Source organism: Diadema antillarum, unplaced genomic scaffold (assembly GCF_040938485.1).
Source record: "Diadema antillarum isolate AM-2024a unplaced genomic scaffold, OU_Dant_1.0 seq00001276_RagTag, whole genome shotgun sequence".
In the NCBI taxonomy this organism is placed as follows: domain Eukaryota; kingdom Metazoa; phylum Echinodermata; class Echinoidea; order Diadematoida; family Diadematidae; genus Diadema; species Diadema antillarum.
The window spans coordinates 129,612-150,709 of NW_027272057.1; the positions used below are offsets into that span (position 1 = coordinate 129,612).

Genomic DNA, 21,098 nt, shown 5'->3' on the forward strand with positions numbered 1-21,098 from the left:
CGTGTTTTACTGCAAACCATCGCAAGACTCACAAAAGATATTTTCCATGTACGACATACTTCAGTACAGGTTTCAGAAAGGTTACACCCTGATTTAGAAACAGGAAACACAAAAGAATAATGTACACATGTTTTCCAGTACATTATAGAAAGTAATAGTTAATACTGCTTAGCTGTCATCTCTCGCCACATGACATGCTTACATTCACCTGAAAATGCTGAGTTAACGCTCAGCATGCATCAAACAATAATACACACACATGCACTCGCATGACAGAATATTAACCAGACTGGTATCATACAGACTGAGTAGCCAGTCATTCCAGCAACTGCTATACAGTGTGTACATGTATTATCAGGAGATGGGTTTGAATACTGATACATTGTACCACTTCCTTGTCATCTTTAATGGCCACTCTTTTTATCTCCCTTTTGTGGTCACTACATTGTATAACAGACAGGTTTGACTGCATCATGTCAAGGTAGACAAATACATCACGACTGAGAGACTGAAAACACCAGTACCTCAATACAGTGCACTCCCATTACAACAAACACGGTTATAACGAAATTTCGTTATAACGAAGTAAATCTTCTGGTCCCAAAATTATCACCATTAAAGTCTATGGTGCAAAATTCGCTTATAACGAACACGGTAATAGCGAAATTTTCGTTATAACGAAGTCTTTTCCAAACGCCATAGACAAAGAAAAACAAAAGAAATATGCTCCGTTATAACGAAATGCGAATTGCTTTCGAAAATACGTAGCGGAACAAGCATTTAGTTTATAGCGTCTCTGCATGGGTGAACGCTTCACACCACTGTGTGTTCGCTCCTTGTATCACACAGTTTCTGAGGGGAACTTACGTTTATTATTGTAATACAGTTACCTCATCACATTTCACATAGCTTTCTAGTGTAAGATGAGTATTCAGCAAACAGAATATGAACATATGATATATATACGTGGTTTCCTTGTTTTCGTTATATATCGTATTTGTTCGGTTATAACGAAATTTCGTTATAACGAAAGAAAACTGCCGGTCCCGAGCATTTCGTTATAACGGGAGTGCACTGTATATGTACATGTATTATAAATGTGATTCACAAGATTTTCATTTAAACTAATATGGGCCTATGCAGCAAACACATACATGTACTGGAGAATGTGATATGTACCTGTGTTATTCCACGTTTGTACATGTACCAAACTTTAGCCAATTAAATTGTGATATCACAACATCCTCTAAACTGATAACAACTACATTGTAAGATGGTAGCCAACACTTCTTCCATATAAAACAAAACAAAACAAACAAACCCTAACTGGCACTGAGAGAGGAGATGCAATGATGTTTAGTAAAGCTAGTTCCACTTCTATCCATTCAGTATACATGCACACTCTTTGCACTTGTTAGCATATCTTACCTACTTCAACTGAATTTGACAATGCTTGTAAAGAGTACCAGTAAAAACAGAACACGATGAGAGGGCAACTGAAAACAGCAATATATAGAAATACAAGTTGTGCAGAGTCTACGCACATGATTTCCCACATAGGTCACAAGTATGTGTGTGTCAATGAAATGACAACACTGCAAGCTGGTGGAAAAGTCAGCAGAATTACCAAAATTATTTTTCTCACTGAGGGGCCTTGAAATCCTTCCACATGGGACTTTCTTCTACAAACAATCATAACCAGAAAACACGTTGAACAATTTCTCTGTAAAGAAGAATAATTAGGAGTGCCATTAAAGGTAGTTTCTGTCCTGAGGCAGTGATATGCTGTAAATCATGTAAAGTGTATGTAAAATTGCCTTGTTTCATAATATGCACATAAAGAGGGTTTATTGTACATCAGACATGATCCTGCTAGGTTTAATTGTACTATCATGTGGGCATGCATAACAGCACTAGACTGTCTCATTCTGGAAGTGTATAGAAAGTTCTAGCTTTATTCTTGCATTCAAACTGACAATACTTCTGCAACTTCCTTTCCTTGCAAATTACGATTATATGAATGAAACTCACCACAATTTTAAAAAATCTTTTTTGAGACCATCATCTATCCCATCTTGACGACAATCATTATCTGAAAACACATGGATATGCACAAACAGGAGTACAAACCTCAGCTGTGTGATCACTGTATAATATTGTTGCTTCACTCTCTTATATCATCTCTGTAATTTTCACCTACAAACTAAAAATCAATACTGACAAAAGTGACAAATCATCTTGTGTGTGTGTGTGTGTGTGTATCCTATTACTCCATAGACGTTATGTATCCAATAACTATGATATGCTCAGATTTGGCTACTGTTGGTAATTGATCTGACGAGAGAAAAAAAAAAATAACCAAAGAATGAGGGCAATTACAACAATGTATATTTTCTCAAGGGAAATGACAACTGATGTAAAGTAATTTCCTGTGAAATGCTTATGCAAAAAAATTCTTTTTTCATTCTTTGTTTACAGCACATGAGATTGCAGGGGCGGATCCAGTGAGGACCACAACCGGCGCACGCCCCCCTTTATTTTTTGTTGAAACAAAAGAAATAAAAAGAAAAAAATGGGGGAGGGGTGCGTGCGCCCCCCTTTTATTATGTAAACACGCCCCCTCTTTACGGAATTCCTGGATCCGCCCCTGGATTGTACCAGGATCTCACAATTGGCATAGCAAAATCTTGTTCTATGCAACCTGGTTTCAAGACACACCATAACATATGTGCTGACATGGGATTGATTGCATAGAAACCAATGTGGCATTGTAACTAATAGTTTCCTGTAAAAAAATTATACCTTGTTACACCTAATCTCAACTGCAAGTTTTCCACCGTATATCTTGAATAATAGCTGTGGTCATTCAAGCATCATCAATGATCTGTAGAACACCTTCAGCATTGGAGTTGATTCCCAGCAAGATTTATCTGATTGTATCTATTTATGAGTTCCTCAGAATATTTTGTGGGAAAGATGTAGGAGCCAGTGACCATGAATCTTACAACCATGTGACAACACAGTGTTTACCTACCCCCACCCCCAATAAAAGACAAACAGACAAAGAATGAAACAAAAAAATCAAATGCAAAACATGCAAGGTGCATGTGTAAGGTCATACCTTAAGCATTGTATTATAATCTTCAAAAGTGATAAAACATTTGAAACCATACTAAACAGTCAGCAAGATTAAGATGTCAGTGTAGTCTGTATACTAACTGGCCATCCACAATTTGGTAAAAACCTTCCATTTTCTGACAATTTCTGTTATACTGATTGCAGCATAAAGAGTCATAATGTCTCCACGTATTTTCTCACAACCTCACAAACCCGTTGAAACTCTGGGGTAAACACCTGCCGTACCCCAAAATGGTTTCTGAATAGTTAAAGTCATGACATTATATGAGAGATGATTGTAATGTTAAACATGTGACATGCCTTCAGTTCACTTCTTGACTACTTGGATGACATCTTCATGGTGAACTAGATGAGAGAGACCCACGCGTTGAGGACTGTACTTTGTACTTGTTCCCTACAAAGAAAGACATTGAAAAAACAAAACAAAATTGCTAAACTGAGAAAAAAATAACAACAAACACACCACCCAATGTGCATGCATATATTAATTGCTACACTATAACTTGATGCCTCAAACGATCCATGTTAATAACAACAACAACAATAATAATAATAATAAAAACTGCATAGGTCTCATGTTGGAACACCTCAAGTTTAGTAACTGTTTATGATAAGAATGACCACTATTCCTATTACATGTACCACATTAATTCATTATCAGAAAGAAAAAATGAAATTAACAGAAGCAGCCCTAGATTTTAGATATCTTTAATGTGTGGAATAGAATGTCATAAGGACCATTTAAATTGTTTCAACTATTCAAAATTTCTTCAGCTTAAAAAATAAAAGAGTAGGCAACTGCATTCACTGATACTGTAATGCTAACTCACCCACACTAAGGCATATTTGAATCTCTCTGCCAAGGTTCTGTGAATTGCGTGACACTGAAATGGAAAAAGGTAAATGTATAATAGATGAGGAACTGAAATGTATATCATGAAGTAAAGTCACTCACTCACAAAAGGACAATAAAAAAACCTCCAGGTATTATCAATGATTAGATCACTCATCCTATTGCGATTACAGAATTTGATCTCAAGGCACTTAATTGCAACTATCTGACGAATTGCCATTCACTGACATTGATGAAGAGCAATTTGTCAATCAGTAGCAAAAAAAAAAAACCCAACTTGATGCAAGGATCATTCATGTGAACACATTTTTCCATTTTTGTTGTTGTTGAAGTCTAAGAAGTGATATATGGGACATACTCACGTCGAGCAGATATTACATTATCATATCTTCACTGAGCAGTTATTCTGAGCACATATGACAGATAAAAAAACAACACTGAACTGAGATTATTGCTACCTGAAAACAGTGAATGCTCACATGTAAGCATGATGCCAATTTATTTTGTTTGACTCTGTATACTTGTGTTCCACATAACAGCCAATCTTGCCTACGTTGTATCTATTTGGACTGACAAAATAGCTTTGACTCAGAGAAAAATCAACTTATGAAGGATTAAAATCAAAAGAATATAAAAGAGAAGAGCACTTGAAAAGACCTTTGACTTAGGCCATTATTTGACTTATGCAAGGTTGACTTTAAGCAAGGGTGACTGTATGCAGAGTGAGTTGTATTAATGTGTGAGACTTGTAGCATGAGACATGGCAACGTCTGGACAGTCTTACCACATGTTCCACACTGCAGCCTTTTCTCATGATAATCCCTTCCTCAAAGTCTGGTCGATCTGAAACAAAGAGAAATTTGCTAATTATCAAACTTTTGACTAGGTCTATCAAGTTGAGCAGTTGCAGAATAACCATTGGCTTTATGAATGTACATTGTACCACAGCATGCAAATTTGAATATCAATGGAACAATGTTTTTCCATCAAAATATAAGGGAACATATACCTGGCTAAATACTTAAACCCCCTCCCCTCCCCCCCTCCCCCCCTCCCCCCCTCCCCCCTCCCCCCCTCCCCCCCAAAAAAAAACAAAAAAAAACAACAACAACAACAAACAAACAACAAAACAAAACCAAAAGTTCAAGGTACTTTGTGATCATATCATAAAAAGACAATTTTACAGTGCAGGTCAAGGGTAGACAAGAAACTGCAGGCGAACCATATTACAAAAGTGCTTTGATATGCACGATTGCAACCACTTAGTGTGAACAAAACATTTTGTTATTTGCAGTCCCACAAGGCAATATACAAGCTTCATGCAATTAGGGATAAGATTAGCAATTATATGTTATAAAACTAAAACAGAGGAATTCATCCGATTCAGTGTTGACAACAAGCCATTGACAATGTGTCTCACAGGATGATTGGGTTCCAGGACAATTTTTGAGGCTCAAAATGAAAATGTTTTAATAGTCCTTTAATCTGCAACACAGAGAAATGTATTGTCTGCAGGCGGTATCAGGATACTTACGACTGCGCTTCTTGGTGTACAGACAGATGAGGTTGAGGTATTCCCAGACTTTCTCCAACAAGTAATCAAGATTGAGTTTCATCTCACAGCTAATGACTACACAGTCAGGTTGGTGAGCTATTCTGTCAACTTCCTCAATTGAAGTTTGGTCTATCTTGTTATACACCTATGGAATAGACAACAACACATACATTTGAACGCTACACTTTGCAAGAGTCACTACATTTTGTGCAACAGCAAACAACTGTACTTCAAGACAGCAGCGTGACAGCATAAAGCATTTTAACTTTTGACATGAGCACAGATAAACACTAAGCATTTCATGACATAAATTATTGCACAGATATGTCAAAGTTTTGGTCATTTCTTTAAGAGGTAGTAATGACCACTTTTGAATTGGTATAAACTGTGGTGCATTGATATGACATAGACAGATAACCCCATAAATTACCTAATACAATACTCTCCGCATAATCGGGTAGGCTCAAGCAGAGCGTTTCTTACCCAACTAAGCGGAGTACCCTATTAACAGAATAAAACTTTTCATTCACAATTGACACACACAATGTGTATGTACAAGCATTGTACACTGCACCAAACACCTACACTGTGTGCTTAACACGCGTGCTTGCACAGCACATTATACATCTTTACACTTGCTCAGTCATGAACAATAATTCACACTCTTTTCATGGACAAATAATCATGTCTTCAGAAAACTTTGTCAAATGACTACAGGCTCCTCGCTCACACGCAGGCATTTTCCGAAATGAACACGTCTCTTTGCATGCACTATTCATGTAGAACGTCGGATTACTTTTCGAGAAGTGACTGGGGATAAGCAAAATTATGGAGCTGGTGCATGGCCTGATTTTCGTTGCAAACTTCTCGTATTGTGAATGTTGTTGCGGAGCAAGGGAGGAGCGCAAAATGTATTCCACTCCTGTCTGTCTATGCAATTGTGAGTGCCAGCTACATGTGTAATGTTCGTTTATGTGTGGCAAGTTGGTACTGGTACATGTGTTTTCATTTTTAATCACTCCTTAAATGATCGGTCTTCTTTGCAAATCAAGCAGAGAATGCAATTAGCCGTGGAAAAAAGTGACATTCATGATTTCTTAAAGTCTTATATCTGCGATAAAATGTTGGCGAAAATTGAATTAGAAGAAAATTCTTACCCATTTATGCGGAGAGGCAACCCGATTATCAGGTAATTTCAATGTGCATTGGAACTGATTTGGACATTACTACCCAATTAAACGGATTACCCGTTTAAGCGATACCCGATTATGCGGAGAGTACTGATACTGATAAAACTCACATAGAGACAGGGCACATATATTCGGTTGGCATTGATGACATCAATGAACTCATCTGCTGAGCAATCTTCTCGAAACAAAACCTCAGCGTTGAAGATTTCTATAGGAAAGAAGTGTTAAGGTGAAAGTGGCAGTAATGCTTTATGCTCTCTCAAAGAGTAGACACATAATTTCATACATTCTGATCATGCTTGGCATGAGTACACTTCATGACAAAACCCACATATAAGTTTATATAACAATTCAAAAAAAGAAACAATGATTTCTTTTTGATTTGACAATAAGAAACATTAAATGCGCAACACTGGCAATCTACTGTCAGTCTGGAAGCTTTAAGATTTGATCTGATCATTGCTTTCCTTGGAACAAAGACAAATTGTGCACTGCAAATAATAATAATAATAATTAAACAATAATGAAAAACAAGAGACCCGCGGGTCTAGCGCTCACCTGAGTATCGCAAGTTCACCTTTCACGCAGTCACTAATCTAAATTATTCACAGCTCTACCAAAATTTGACGAGGCATTCTCAAGTGGAAGATGAAAATGTACAGTAAGGGCCCAATTTTTTCAAGATTCCTTAATTTGGGGGAATTGGGGCCCCCTGGGGCCCTCTGGGTGGGGCATGGTGCCCAGTTTGATAAATTGAGATCCTGACCACCTAGGGATGCTACCTGCCAAGTTTGACAAAAATCCATCATGAGGTTTTCAGGAAGAAGATGAAAATGTACAATTCAGGCCCCCATTTGGACCCTTCCAACCACCCCCCTCCCCCTACCCCCAAGAGGGGCACCCCTGGATCTCCTATGAACAAACTTGAAACTACAGTCATTAATGTACTCACTCATAGTATTATCTCAGCTCTATAACTTCTGATTCTAGAGAATATTTTTAAAGATTCCTTCATTTGGGGGGTTTGGGCCCCCTGGGGGCCCCCTGGGCGGGGCATGGTGCCCATTTTAACAAATTGAGATCCTAACCCCCTAGGAATGCTACCTGCCAAGTTTGGTGAAAATGGGTCATGGGGTTCTCAAGAAGAAGATAAAAATGTACAATTTAGGCCCCATTAGGACCCCTCCTCACCCCCACCCCCCCCCCCTGGGTCCCAAGGGGGGCACCCCTGATTCTGCCATGAACAAACTTGAAACTACAGTCATCAATGTGCTAACTCATAGTATTAACCTAGCTCTATCACTTCTGGTTCTAGAGAAGAAGGTTTTTGCGGATTCCTTAATTTTGGGGGGTTTGGGCCCCCTGGGGGCCCCCTGGGTGGGTCATGGTGCCCATTTTAATAAATTGAGTTCCTAACCCCCTAGGGATGCTACCTGCCAAGTTTGGTGAAAATGGGTCATGGAGTTCTCAAGAAGATGAAAATGTACAATTTAGGCCCCATTAGAACCCTTCCCCACCCCCCTCCCCTGGGTCCCAAGGGGGGCACCCCTGATTCTGCCATGAACAAACTTGAAACTACAGTCATCAATGTACTAACTCATAGTATTAACTTCGCTCTATCACTTCTGGTTCTAGAGAAGAAGATTTTTACAGATTCCTTAATTTTGGGGGGTTTGGGCCCCCCTGGGGGCCCCCTGGGTGGGGCATGGTGCCCATTTTAACAAATTGAGTTCCTAACCCCCTAGGGATGCTACCTGCCAAGTTTGATGAAAATCGGTCTTGGGGTTTTCAAGAAGAAGATGAAAATGTAAAAAGTTTACGCACGACGCACGACGGACGCCGGACGAAGGGCGATCGCACTAGCTCACTTGAGCCTTTGGCTCAGGTGAGCTAAAAAAAGGAAAATGTAAAATCAAGTGGGATTTTGTTGTTGACTGCTCTGAGTTCAAGAACTTTGAAATGTAATGTTGACAGCAGACATAGATAAATCTAGGGGCAATCTTGTTTATATGTGCTGGATTGGCACCTAACAGGGGAATCATTTCACTGGATGGGTAAAGAACAGAAATCATACAAAGCGTTTTTTCCCCTACCTATGAAAAGATTCAAAATCCTAACACCTCACTGATCATGAAGAGAGAGAGAGAGAGAGAGAGAGAGAGAGAATCAAACAAGGCATGCCATTAAAATGTATACAGTACATGTAGCTACACTGTATCCTGAACCTCTTCTCTATGGTCTATCCACTGGATATTATGACATTTGCAAGCATGCCATTTGATAAACATAAATCAGAAGAATTATGTTGGGTGTGGAGTAAAACAAGAGACCCGCGGGTCACGCGCTCACCTGAGTATCGCAATTTCCCTTTCCATGCATTCTTGCACACTCTTACCTGAGAACATTGGAAACTTAGGTCTGCATATGGACCCCCCCCCCCCCCCCCCCCCCCAACTCCAGGGCAGGGGGGGGGGGGGAAACAGCCCTGGATCTACAATGAACAAACTTGGAACTAAAGTCATCAATGTACAAACTCATGGTATTAACTATGCTTTATCATTTCTGGTTCTAGAGTAGAAGATTTTAAATATTCCTTAATGTGGGGGGGGGGGGGGGGATGGGAGGTGGGCCCCCTAGGGGCCCCCAAGAGGGACATGGTGCCCATTTGAAGGAATTGAGATTCTATCCCCCTAGGGATGCTACCTGCTAAGTTTGGTCAAAATTCATCATGAGGTTTTCAAGAAGTAGATGAACATGTACAATTCAGGCCCTATTACAACTGTAGTGTAGGACTTCTCTCCATCCCCTCTCCTGGGTCCCAAGGGGGGGGGGGGGGTACCCCTGATTCCGCCAATCCCATGAATAAACTTGAAACTACAGTCATCAATGTACTAACTCATAGTGTTATCTAAGCCCTATCACTTCTGGTTCTAGAAGATTTTTAAAGATTCCTTAATTTTAGGGGTTTGGGTCCCCCTGGGGGGCCCTCCATGTGGGCCATGGTGCCCATTTGAACAAATTGAGATCCTATCCCCCTAGGGATGCTACCTACCAAGTTTGGTGAAAATCAGACATGGGGATATCAAAGTGAAGATGAAAATGTACAATTTAGGCCCCATTAGGGCCTCTCCCCATCTCCCTCCCCTGGGTCCCAAGGGGGGCACCCCTGATTCCCTCATGAACAAACTTGAAACTACAGTCATCAATGTAATAACTAACAATGTATTAACTAAGCTCTATCACTTCTGGTTCTAGAGAAGAAGATTTTTAAAGATTCCTTAATTTTAGGGTGTTTGGGCCCCCCTGGGGCCCCCCAGGTGGGCCATGGTGCCCATTTGAACAAATTGAGATCCTATCCCCCTAGGGATGCTACCTGCCAAGTTTGGTGAAAATCGGTCGTGGGGTTCTCAAGAAGAAGATGAAAATGTAAAAAGTTTACGCACGACGGACGACGGACGACGGACGACGGACGACGGACGATGCACGACGCACGACGCACGACGGACGCCGGACGAAGAGCGATCGCAATAGCTCACTTGAGCCTTCGGCTCAGGTGAGCTAAAAACCCCAACTAATTAATGAAATAAAAGACCCTCACACCCTCACCCCCCCAAAAAAAATAAAAGAAAAAGAAAAAAAATCCCATCCACATATCTCTGGATGTAAACAGTGATGAAACGCTTGTACAATTTAATAAGTCCTATTCAATGGCACTAAAGCCTGACATTGCACTTGAATTACACTAAATAGATATAACACTGGTAAATCAAAACATTCAAAATAGGACACTGTAGCAGAGGATACTGTACTCATGAAGAATCATCTGAACCATCTTCTCATTGCATTTGGTCAGTGTGCAGGTCGAGTTGAATGATAGCCCTCCTCCTTTCTTTTGCTGGAGATGAAAATATAAAGGTATACAAAATTAAAAAGAAAATAAAAATGATCAAAAGTGATTATTAAATAACATTACACTTACCATTTACATTTTCCTTTCCACATGACAATAAATTGGCCACAACTAACCGATCCTCTACAAAATATGTGACCCTGCACCTCAAAACAAACAAAAAGTCGCCAGACATAGATTTTTAGTTAAGACCATATTCTAAAAGAGCAGACTTTAAGCTTTAAAATGATGTATAACTCAAATCAAATGGATGCTCCTAACCTATCTAGATATTGGAAAGAAAGCACAAACTCAGGAAAAGTGTGAACTGAGAAAAGAGGCTCTGAAGTACAGTGTCTATTCAAGCGCTTAATCTTTACCAAACCGTGTGGAGTGTGGACAAGGTTTTTCAGAAATGAAAAAGGGATTCTACAGACACACCTAATCACACTATTCTACCAAAAATGTTCGAGATAAACTGCTACAAAACACACTTTCCTGCCCATTTTATGATACCAAATTTTAGCATAATGTAGAAGAAGACCCGCTCTTTCAGAAAATATGAAAAAGTCAAGTTCGACTAGGTTGACCCATTTCACTTATTTTCAGTCCTCACGCAAAATCAGTGTGTGCAACTTTATGTTCGTTTTGAGGTGCACGGTCACAAATATGGTTCATATTGTGATGGTTGATACCATCAGAACAAAATAAATTTCAGCTAATACAAATGTACATTGATTTCTTGATTAGGATACATGAATATGTTTTTGAAAAGTGTATCCTGAAATAAACAAACACACAAGAAAACTAATTCACAATACAATAAAATGCCAAGGAGAATCAATTTCCTTACTTTGAAGTAAATGTTGGGTTTCTTCTTGTTGAGACGGAGGCCAACTGTTTCAAGTTCCTTCTCTAGTAGATTTCTGTGAATAAAACATGAAGAGCTTTTTATAAAACAAAACTGAAATTCATACAGTAAAGAGGAGAGCATCAAAGGGCAACAAGATGTGTTGACATATTCTGTATTAACAGGGAGAAAGGAAAAAACCCTGTCCAGTTTAAGACTAGAGGGCTCAATGATGAGGTTTGGGTAATCTGTTCTCAAGATTCAAACTTCTGCATGTCAAAGTCATAATATTCCAAATGTCTGGCTGTTAGTTTTGGGTAATCTTATGCACTGACCTGTCTAGATGGGTATTGTGCGATAATTTGGTGTCACATAAGTAGAACAATATCACTAAAAATAATCATATAAGAAAGAATATCACAAAAATCATCTTCGTTTGCTTTAATGCATGAATTTCTTCTTCTTCTGGTAGTCCTGCGTCCTTCATACTTGAAGATTATTATAGGCGTGATTCATGCTGTGCATGCTGTGCTTGTGTGGGAGTGCAGTTGTATAAAATATCTCAGGGTGCAAGTAAAAATCAATTAGCAGTGTCAGTCTACACTGCATAGCTTGCCATCAGCTTAAGCCGGAAGGCTTCCACTGATGGGGCTGATACAGTGTATGATGTCAAGGGGCAGTGAGTTCCAAGTCCACACAGTGCGTGGGAAGAAGGACTGCTTATGAAGCTCATTTCTGGAGATTGGCAGATGGTAGCCTCGACTATGAACAATTTTCAAAACACTTGAATTAGAATATATCACGAGGGTGTTTAATATCTGTCGTTTCTGAATGAGTGTGGCATTCAATGATAAGGAGCATCAATCACATAAACCATACAAGGTAGATGCCAGTAAAATGGGTTCTCTAAGCGGATCGAATACAAAAAGTAACATGTTTTTTAAGGCTATGCCCTGTTAGAAAACACCTCATTCCACAGCTACTTTGGAGAATATTATAATAGGGTGAGCCTACCACAAGAAAGAGGGTCTTCTGTATGACAGGAAGCCTACCAGGTAATGGCGAGTCTACCAGTGAATGGGGAGTCTACAAGTGAATATGGAGTCTATTAGTAAATGGGGAGCCTACAGGTAAATAGAGTGAATAACCAGTTATACTGGTGAATAAGGAGTCTACATGTACCTGTGAATGAAAGCCTACCAGTGAATAGGGAGTCTACCTGTGAAGAGGGAGTCTACTAGTGAATGGAAGTCTACCAGTGAATGGGGAGTCTACCAGTGAATGGGGAGTCTACCAGTGAATGGGGAGTCTACCAGTGAATGGGAAGTCTACCAGTGAATAGGGAGTCTACCTGTGAATAAGGAGTCTACCAGTGAATGGAAGCCTACTAGTGAATGGGGAGTCTATCAGTGAATGGGGAGTCTACCAGTGAATGGGGGTGTACCTGTGAACAGGGAGTCTACCAGTGAATGGAAAGTCTGCCCATGAATGGGGAGTCTACCTGTGAATGGAAGCCTACCAGTGAATGGGGAGTCTACCGGTGAATAGGGAGTCTACTAGTGAATGGGAAGTCTACCAGTGAATGGGGAGTCTACCTGTGAATGGAAGCCTACCAGTAAATGGGGAGTCTACCAGTGAATAGGGAGTCTACTAGTGAATGGGAAGTCTTACAGTGAATGGGGAGTCTACCTGTGAATGGAAGCCTACCAGTGAATGGGGAGTCTACCAGTGAATAGGGAGTCTACCTGTGAATGGGGAGTCTACCAGTGAATGGGAAGTCTACCAGTGAATGGGGAGTCTACCTGTGAATGGAAGCCTACCAGTAAATAGGGAGTCTACCTGTGAATAGGGAGTCTACTAGTGAATGGGAAGTCTTACAGTGAATGGGGAGTCTACCTGTGAATGGAAGCCTACTACCAGCGAATAGGGAGTCTACCTGTGAATAGGGAGTCTACTAGTGAATGGGAAGTCTACCAGTGAATGGGAAGTCTACCTGTGAATGGGGAGTCTACCAGGGAATGGGGAGTCTACCAGTGAAGAGGGAGTCTACCTGTGAATGGGGAGTCTACCTGTGAATGGAAGCCTACCAGTAAATGGGGAGTCTACCAGTGAATAGGGAGTCTACTAGTGAATGGGAAGTCTACCAGTGAATGGGGAGTCTACCTGTGAATGGAAGCCTACCAGTAAATAGGGAGTCTACCTTTGAATAGGGAGTCTACTAGTGAATGGGAAGTCTTACAGTGAATGGGGAGTCTACCTGTGAATGGAAGCCTACTACCAGTGAATAGGGAGTCTACCTGTGAATAGGGAGTCTACTAGTGAATGGGAAGTCTTACAGTGAATGGGAAGTCTACCAGTGAATGGGGAGTCTACCAGTGAATGGGGAGTCTACCAGTGAATGGGAAGTCTACCAGTGAATGGGAAGTTTACCAGTGAATGGGGAGTCTACTAGTGAATGGGGAATCTACCAGTGAATGGGGAGTCTACCAGTGAATTGGGAGTCTACCTGTGAGTGGGGAGTCTAACAGTGAATGGGTAGTCTACCAGTGAGTGGGGAGTCTACCAGTGAGTGGGGAGTCTACAAGTGAATGGGTAGTCTACCTGTGAACAGGAAGTCTACCAGTGAATGGGAAGTCTACCAGTGAATGGGGAGTCTACCAGTGAATGGGTAGTCTACCAGTGAGCGGGGAGTCTACCTACCAGTGAGTGGGTAGTCTGCCAGTGAATGGGGAGTCTACCTGTGAATATTGAGTTTACCAGTGAATGGGAAGTCTACCAGTGAATGGGGAGTCTACCAGTGAGTGGGGAGTCTAACAGTGAATGGGGAGTCTACCAGTGAATGGGTAGTCTACCAGTGAGCGGGTAGTCTACCAGTGAGCGGGGAGTCTACCAGTGAGTAGGGAGTCTACCAGTTAATGGGGAGTCTACCTGTCAATAGGGAGTCTACCAGTGAATGGGAAGTCTACCAGTGAATAGGGAGTCTACCAGTGAATGGGGAGTCTACCTGTGAATAAGGAGTCTACCAGTGAATGGGAAGTCTACCAGTGAATGGGGAGTTTACCTGTGAATAGGGAGTCTACCAGTGAATGGGAAGTCTACCAGTGAATGGGGAGTTTACCTGTGAATAGGTAGTCTACCAGTGAATGGGAAGTCTACCAGTGAATGGGGAGCCCACCAGTGAATGGGAAGTCTACCAGTGAATGGGGAGTTTACCTGTGAATAGGGAGTCTACCAGTGAATGGGAAGTCTACCAGTGAATGGGGAGTTTACCTGTGAATAGGTGGTCTACCAGTGAATGGGAAGTCTACCAGTGAATGGGGAGCCCACCAGTGAGTGGGGAGTCTACCAGTGAATAGGGAGTCTACTTGTGAATGGAAGCCTACTACCAGTGAATGGGGAGTCTACCAGTGAATAGGTAGTCTACCAGTGAATAGGAAGTCTACCAGTGAATGGGGAGCCCACCAGTGAATGGGGTGTCTCTCAGTGAATGGGGAGTCTACCAGCGAGTGGGGAGCCTATTAGCGAACAGGGAGTCTATTAGCGAACAGGGAGTCTATCAGCGAACAGGGAGTCTACAAGTGAATGGGTGAATGTTAGACCGTTACAGTGAATGGGTGAATGTTAGACCGTTACAGTGAATGGGTGAATGTTAGACCGTTACAGTGAATGGGTGAATGTTAGACCGTTACAGTGAATGGGTGAATGTTAGACCGTTACAGTGAATGGGTGAATGTTAGACCGTTACAGTGAATGGGTGAATGTTAGACTGTTACAGTGAATGGGTGAATGTTAGACCGTTACAGTGAATGGGTGAATGTTAGACCGTTACAGTGAATGGGTGAATGTTAGACCGTTACAGTGAATGGGTGAATGTTAGACCGTTACAGTGAATGGGTGAATGTTAGACCGTTACAGTGAATGGGTGAATGTTAGACCGTTACAGTGAATGGGTGAATGTTAGACCGTTACAGTGAATGGGTGAATGTTAGACCGTTACAGTGAATGGGTGAATGTTAGACCGTTACTCACTTCTGTACATCCCCTTTGTTGGCATCCAGCATCATGACCACTAAGTCTGCTGTCCTTGCCACAGCAATGACCTGACGACCTCGTCCCTTGCCTGTCATACAAGGAGCATGAAAATAGCTGTCAGAAAAACTTTCATGTTTCCTGGAGACAGGCTGGAAATTTACTGTGTTGGTGATATCTTAAGAAAGTTCATCATTAACAAATGTGTAGATCTGGTAATAACAATATCACAAAAATTATAAATTTTAATACTGCTGAGATATGCTCATTAAAGATTGTTAATTGTCACATTGAATGTGGCATACACTGTATGTACAACTGAAACTAGACATGTATTTTACCCTGCAATACAAAAGAATCCCCAGACCAAAAGTCATAACACTGAGGGAGTTGCAATCCTGCCCCCCCCCCCCCCCCCCGAAAAAAAAAAGAATAGAAATAAACAGGACAGGCATGTAGACCTAGGCTAGTGTAAACATCAATATTTTTGCGTAATTTTTGCCCTGAGGTGTTCAAAAACATATTTGCAGATTCTTGAATTCGTGCTTTGTAATTGTCAACCTATTCACAATGTGCACAGAAATATGTGAAGATATTTTCACAGGTTTTAGAATTCGAGCTAGCCAGAAGTTGTGTGAAATACACACAATCAATGTACCGCGAAAATGTATACGTTTACAGTACGGGGATACATTTGTAGATTTTCCCATGATCCACGTATGCAGCAAATTTGAAAAAGCTCCAAAGAAAAATGGCTGGTATATTGCACACAGGAAATGTGACACCGAAGTCTCCTTAGCCAGCACACAGAAGGCATGATAACCTAAAATTATGGTTCAAAAGATCCTTATAATGAAATTGATTTGACAGACATCCAACTTATTTCAAGTGGTAACCTTTGACCCTGTTCAGGATGGGTCAGTGAACGCAGCAAACAAAACCATTTGATGTTTTGTTTGGCCAGTTCATCTGTGGTAAAATCTAATAGAAAATAAATTCAGTAAAGTAGCCTAGAGTTCTAACTGGTAAGTGGGCCTTTCAAATCAATCTCCATGCAAATAAATGTCAGAACACTGATGACATTGTCACCAATGACAAAAAGATTTTCCCATGATTCCCCTCCATATCAAATTTGACTGAAATTCACATAAGTTCACACAGGAAATGCAACACAGAGGCAAGATGTGGGCAAATACATGCATTGCACTTTTGTGCATGTGTTTTAAAAGCATTATATCCAGCAATGGTATACACTGTTCTTGGACTAGAATAAAGATACATGTTATTGGTTTCTCATGTTCTGTCTCCAAACTCAAACTCCAGTTTGTGTTAACCTACCTTGGGCTGCTCCCTCTATGATACCAGGTAAGTCAAGTAGCTGAATGTTGGCCCCTCGGTACTACAAGCAAGGGAAGATAATATATGATAGGACACACTATTGAACTTTAAAACATTCTTCCATGATTTTATGTCATGATTGTGGTCTACTTGGTGCAAAGCAAGTTTCCCACATTAAAAACACACTGTGCACAGATTTCATTTTTTTTTTTTTTTGCTTTGTTTTGTTTCAAACATTCACTGCAATGCACTCATTCACAAGACAGTTCAATGGTCAAAATCATCTGAATGCCACTTAACTAAACATAAGGTTGGTTTAAAGTCCAGTGACATCAATTACATCTACAAACTATCATAGTTTGTTATTTGCATGATCCAGGAAGATTCACTGTAGACATTTTCTGGACCCCTAAGACTCCCGTAACTCCTCTTTCAGAGAGATCAAATTTGCCAAACACCGCATTACAAGCCAATAGAGTGTGTGGCTTGCTGTTGCCCTGGATACGCAGTACAATGGTGGATAACACTTTGCCATAACAATCTATGTCACCCTCCTTATTGAAAAAAAAAAATGTTTATCTACTGTTGGGCATTATGAGTCTTCATTGTGTGTAATCCAACATTGGTCTTTTCTCCCCCTTTTTTTTTTTTTTTTTGTAAGTGACCATCCTATATAAACTCGAACCATACCACCCCACTCCACTGTGATGATCAGGACTTACCTCAATAACTCCAGGTATACATGTGAGAGTTGTGAAGGCATAGGATGCAGACTCGCTGTGTGTCTTGGTCAAAGTGTTCAAGAGAGTAGACTAGAACAAGAAAAAGAAAAAAAAGAACATGATCCGTTATATTGAAATATTTCTTGTGTGCTTGAAGCTGCAACAGTATGTGTAAAACAAAGCTGGATGACAAAGCATTTTGATGACAGTTTAATTGAACAAATTATCTTACTGTTTGTTTGGAAGTGGTGTGTATATACTCTAAAGGAGTTTTAACATTTTGCATCGCTGTCTAAAAATGTACACGTATTTGTGAACAAAACACGATTCCACATAGTGACACTTTTAATATTTTTGTAATGAGTGTACACGATTTAAATACAGGGGAAACTCGGTATAACGAACACTGCTATAACGAGATATCGGTTATAACGAGGAAATTTTCTCGGTCCCAAATTTTCTTCCACACAAGTCTATGTAAAATGCTACTCTTATAGCGAGATCGGCTATAACGAAATAACTGCTATAACGAGATAAATTTTGTGACTTCCAAACAAAGAAAAACATAGTAAATCAAACCTGCTATAGCGAGGTAAAGCAAAATGCTTTCGGTAAAGCTTTACTTCGCCTGTGCTATCATCTTCCGAGATTGTAAAGCTTGATGCGCCAAAAACTGTCTTGTACACACATACATGTAATCATTTTCTTCAGTGCACTCCAGCTAGCACTGCATGTTGTACGTGTGAAGTGTGTGTGTGCACGCACACTGATACATGCAGAAAATGTGGTGAGACAGCCATATGTATACATGACATCATCATGACGTTTAGCAGGTGTGAGGCAATCTGATGCTGTGATTGGCCTTCTACTTAGGGAATTCCCCGTCTTCACACACACGCAGTCATAATGTACATACAGAATGTGTCACATACACACACAGCATTGTGCAGACCATTATTCAAGCTTTCCACACAACACACACCCATACGATAACCACATACCAATCCACAGACGATCTTGATACAATCGCAAGCTATATAAATTTACAAATTCAAACATCTACAATAAGAAACGCATTCTTGATATTGGATTTCCTTGTCGAAAAACATCTTCTTACCCATAAAGGTGAGCAATTCCCTCACACACAATATCAAGTTATCAGTATTGATTGAAATATGATGGGTAGTCCCACATGTGCAAATTAATGTCTTTATTTCATGCCTTCTTTTATGCCTACTTTTATAAAGAGATATCGGCTATAACGAGGAAAATGACTCGGTCCCGACCATCTCGTTATATCGAGTTTCCACTGTATAAACATGGAAACAAATAATAATTCACAGTGCCTCTACTACAGCACTACAACACTCAAATACCTGCATTTCAGTGTGTAGGATGCCTCTATGTACTTACCTTGCCAACCGATGGGAATCCTATCAGAGCAACCCTAGCATCTCCAGATTTCATTACATCAAATCCTTCTCCCTGAAACATAGAAGATATGAGTACACCTTCCTATCAGATCACATGTAAAGCTGCTTTGACAGAAATGGGATACATTTCTAACTCAATATAATTAGATGATGCAAACATAACCTAGTCAACATAATTAGATGATGCTACTGATTTAGAATGTTATGGTTTATCATTAAAAAACAAAAGATCTGGCATATGTTAGTCTCACATAAAACTTGACATCTGATATTTATCTGATCTGAAATAATTCTTTGAAATGAAAAGAAAATGACATTTCATCCCTTTCAACACATCATAATGACCAAAAGTATGGCACTAAAATATACTTTTCTTTTCACTCACGTGCCACGCCAACAATCTTGATACTTTCCAAATGATAATATCAATATTTGCCACATAAGTTACAATACATGATTTCCTCACCTTTGCTCCACTCTTGCCCTGTGGTTCTAGCAGTTGAGACCGATATTTGGCTAGTTTGGCTTTCAGCAGTCCAAGATGATATTCAGTAGCTGCACAAATAAAAAGTCAAGAAATGCCATTGATGTCTGTCAAGATTTCACTACCGGTAAACAAAATTCGGTCCAACTGACATAGAAATTAATCTTTACAAGCAGAATTTAAAAAGAATTATTTTCTTTGCCATCTGCTTCTGGGACAGTTCTTCATTTCTTTTGACATCTTTAGGACTGTGACAGAGAACTAAAGTCTACATTTTGTGCTATTTTGACTCGTACTAGCCTTGCAGGTGAAATACAGCTTGCTAAAAGTTGCATTTTGGTTATAGTGTTGATTTATTTTTATGCTCCTGCCACGTGTACATAATAGTTAATCTTGATATCAATATTTGAATCAGCAAATATTATATTTAACTTTACCTACAATAAACACATATGATTTTAATAGGATGTGAAGAGAAAAGCTGACTGAGTGAATTTGTTTGTCAGATCTAAGAATAAGATAAAGGTTTCAAGTTCCTATGGACTGCACTGGGTAAAATGTGCACAAAATATTTTCTACTGTACTTCTAGGCTTAATATCATGACATGTATTCTTTTAAAGTTTGAACTCAAATCTAGATAATAGACTGCTCAAAACAGTGTCAGTGACTCACACTAATCATATGATTGCACCACACCAGATTATGGAAAGTGTCCATAACAACTTTATGTACAATTGTGTATTCTACACTGTACAGCACAACAACATGAGGTCAGTACTTCACGGTCACCCTCAAGAAGAATTAGAAGAAGACGAAGAAGAAGTAGAACCTAGAAGGAGGAGGAGGAGGAGGAAGAGAAGGAGGAGGAGATGTTTGCAGATGGTAAGGGAGCGTTATTAAATTTATTAATTTCACAAAGAGGTCAGAAAAGTCTCACCACAGCCTGCTGCTACAAAGTCCTAGAGCCAGATGACGCAAGTCTCTACGACTCTAGCTATCTCTACCTCTGGTGTATAATCAGTAATGACAGTATTAAAGTTGACTATACAGACACACAGTACAGATTTGAACAATTGCATTAAACTTTAATAGAGATTGTGCCTGGGCTGTGGGAAAATCTGGCAACTTACCTTTATTTTTCTGAGTCCTTGCTATCTCCCTCTCAATTTCAGCAATCTTTTCTAAGATCCCCATCTTCAAAATATGCAGTTTTACTACAGACGTGACTTGCAAAAAAGTTGGTTGTCTTCAGTCAATGAGAAACCAGATCAAAAACACTTCAATGTGCTCATCATCACTTGTTAATTGGTGTTGAGTAGACCATACTACAGTTTGTACTGTACTGCTGCTCCGAGTCTAGTCCGAGTGTGGTGGTTCTGGTCCATATAGAAGCGCAGCAGCGCTGCTGCTATACTCTAGCGGGGCCGAGGGGCAGGCCAGGAGGCGGGCGCAGCCACGGCGTCGGTTTTCCGGTGCGATGTGTGTGTGTGCTCCACGAATACAAGTGTACGTACATGTATGTAATTTCGTGGCTTGCGCTCAGTAACCCATGCGGAGCATTCACTGGCCATACACCGTTGAGGGCGTGCTCGACGACTGTACGAGGCGCTGTGGAT

General features: G+C 40.3%; 1 protein-coding gene across 1 annotated transcript; it reads right to left on the reverse strand.

Annotated features, from left to right (window-relative positions):
• Nucleotides 1-3,219: 3,219 nt before the first annotated feature.
• On the reverse strand, nt 3,220-20,844 carry LOC139745563 (developmentally-regulated GTP-binding protein 2-like). The gene is made up of 13 exons (XM_071655957.1): nt 20,613-20,844; nt 19,464-19,552; nt 18,978-19,049; nt 17,565-17,654; nt 16,843-16,903; nt 15,505-15,595; nt 11,479-11,551; nt 10,541-10,631; nt 6,847-6,944; nt 5,526-5,691; nt 4,776-4,834; nt 3,969-4,022; nt 3,220-3,532 (listed from the first exon to the last, which is right to left on the reverse strand). The coding sequence occupies exons 1-13, from the start codon at nt 20,674-20,676 to the stop codon at nt 3,446-3,448; spliced, it is 1,095 nt and encodes a 364-aa protein (XP_071512058.1). The 5' UTR covers nt 20,677-20,844; the 3' UTR covers nt 3,220-3,445.
• Between the last annotated feature and the right edge of the window lie 254 nt (nt 20,845-21,098).

What these genes read in the sequence shown, in the direction of transcription:
- LOC139745563 (XM_071655957.1), bottom strand. Translation starts at nt 20,676, where the DNA reads ATGGGGATCTTAGAAAAGATTGCTGAAATTGAGAGGGAGATAGCAAGG. An exon ending in GTATACCTGGAGTTATTGAG is followed by an intron (nt 16,904 to 17,564) that starts GTAAGTCCTGAT and finishes CCTTGCTTGTAG; the next exon opens with TACCGAGGGGCCAACATTCA. An exon ending in CATAGAGGGAGCAGCCCAAG is followed by an intron (nt 15,596 to 16,842) that starts GTAGGTTAACAC and finishes CTTGTATGACAG; the next exon opens with GCAAGGGACGAGGTCGTCAG.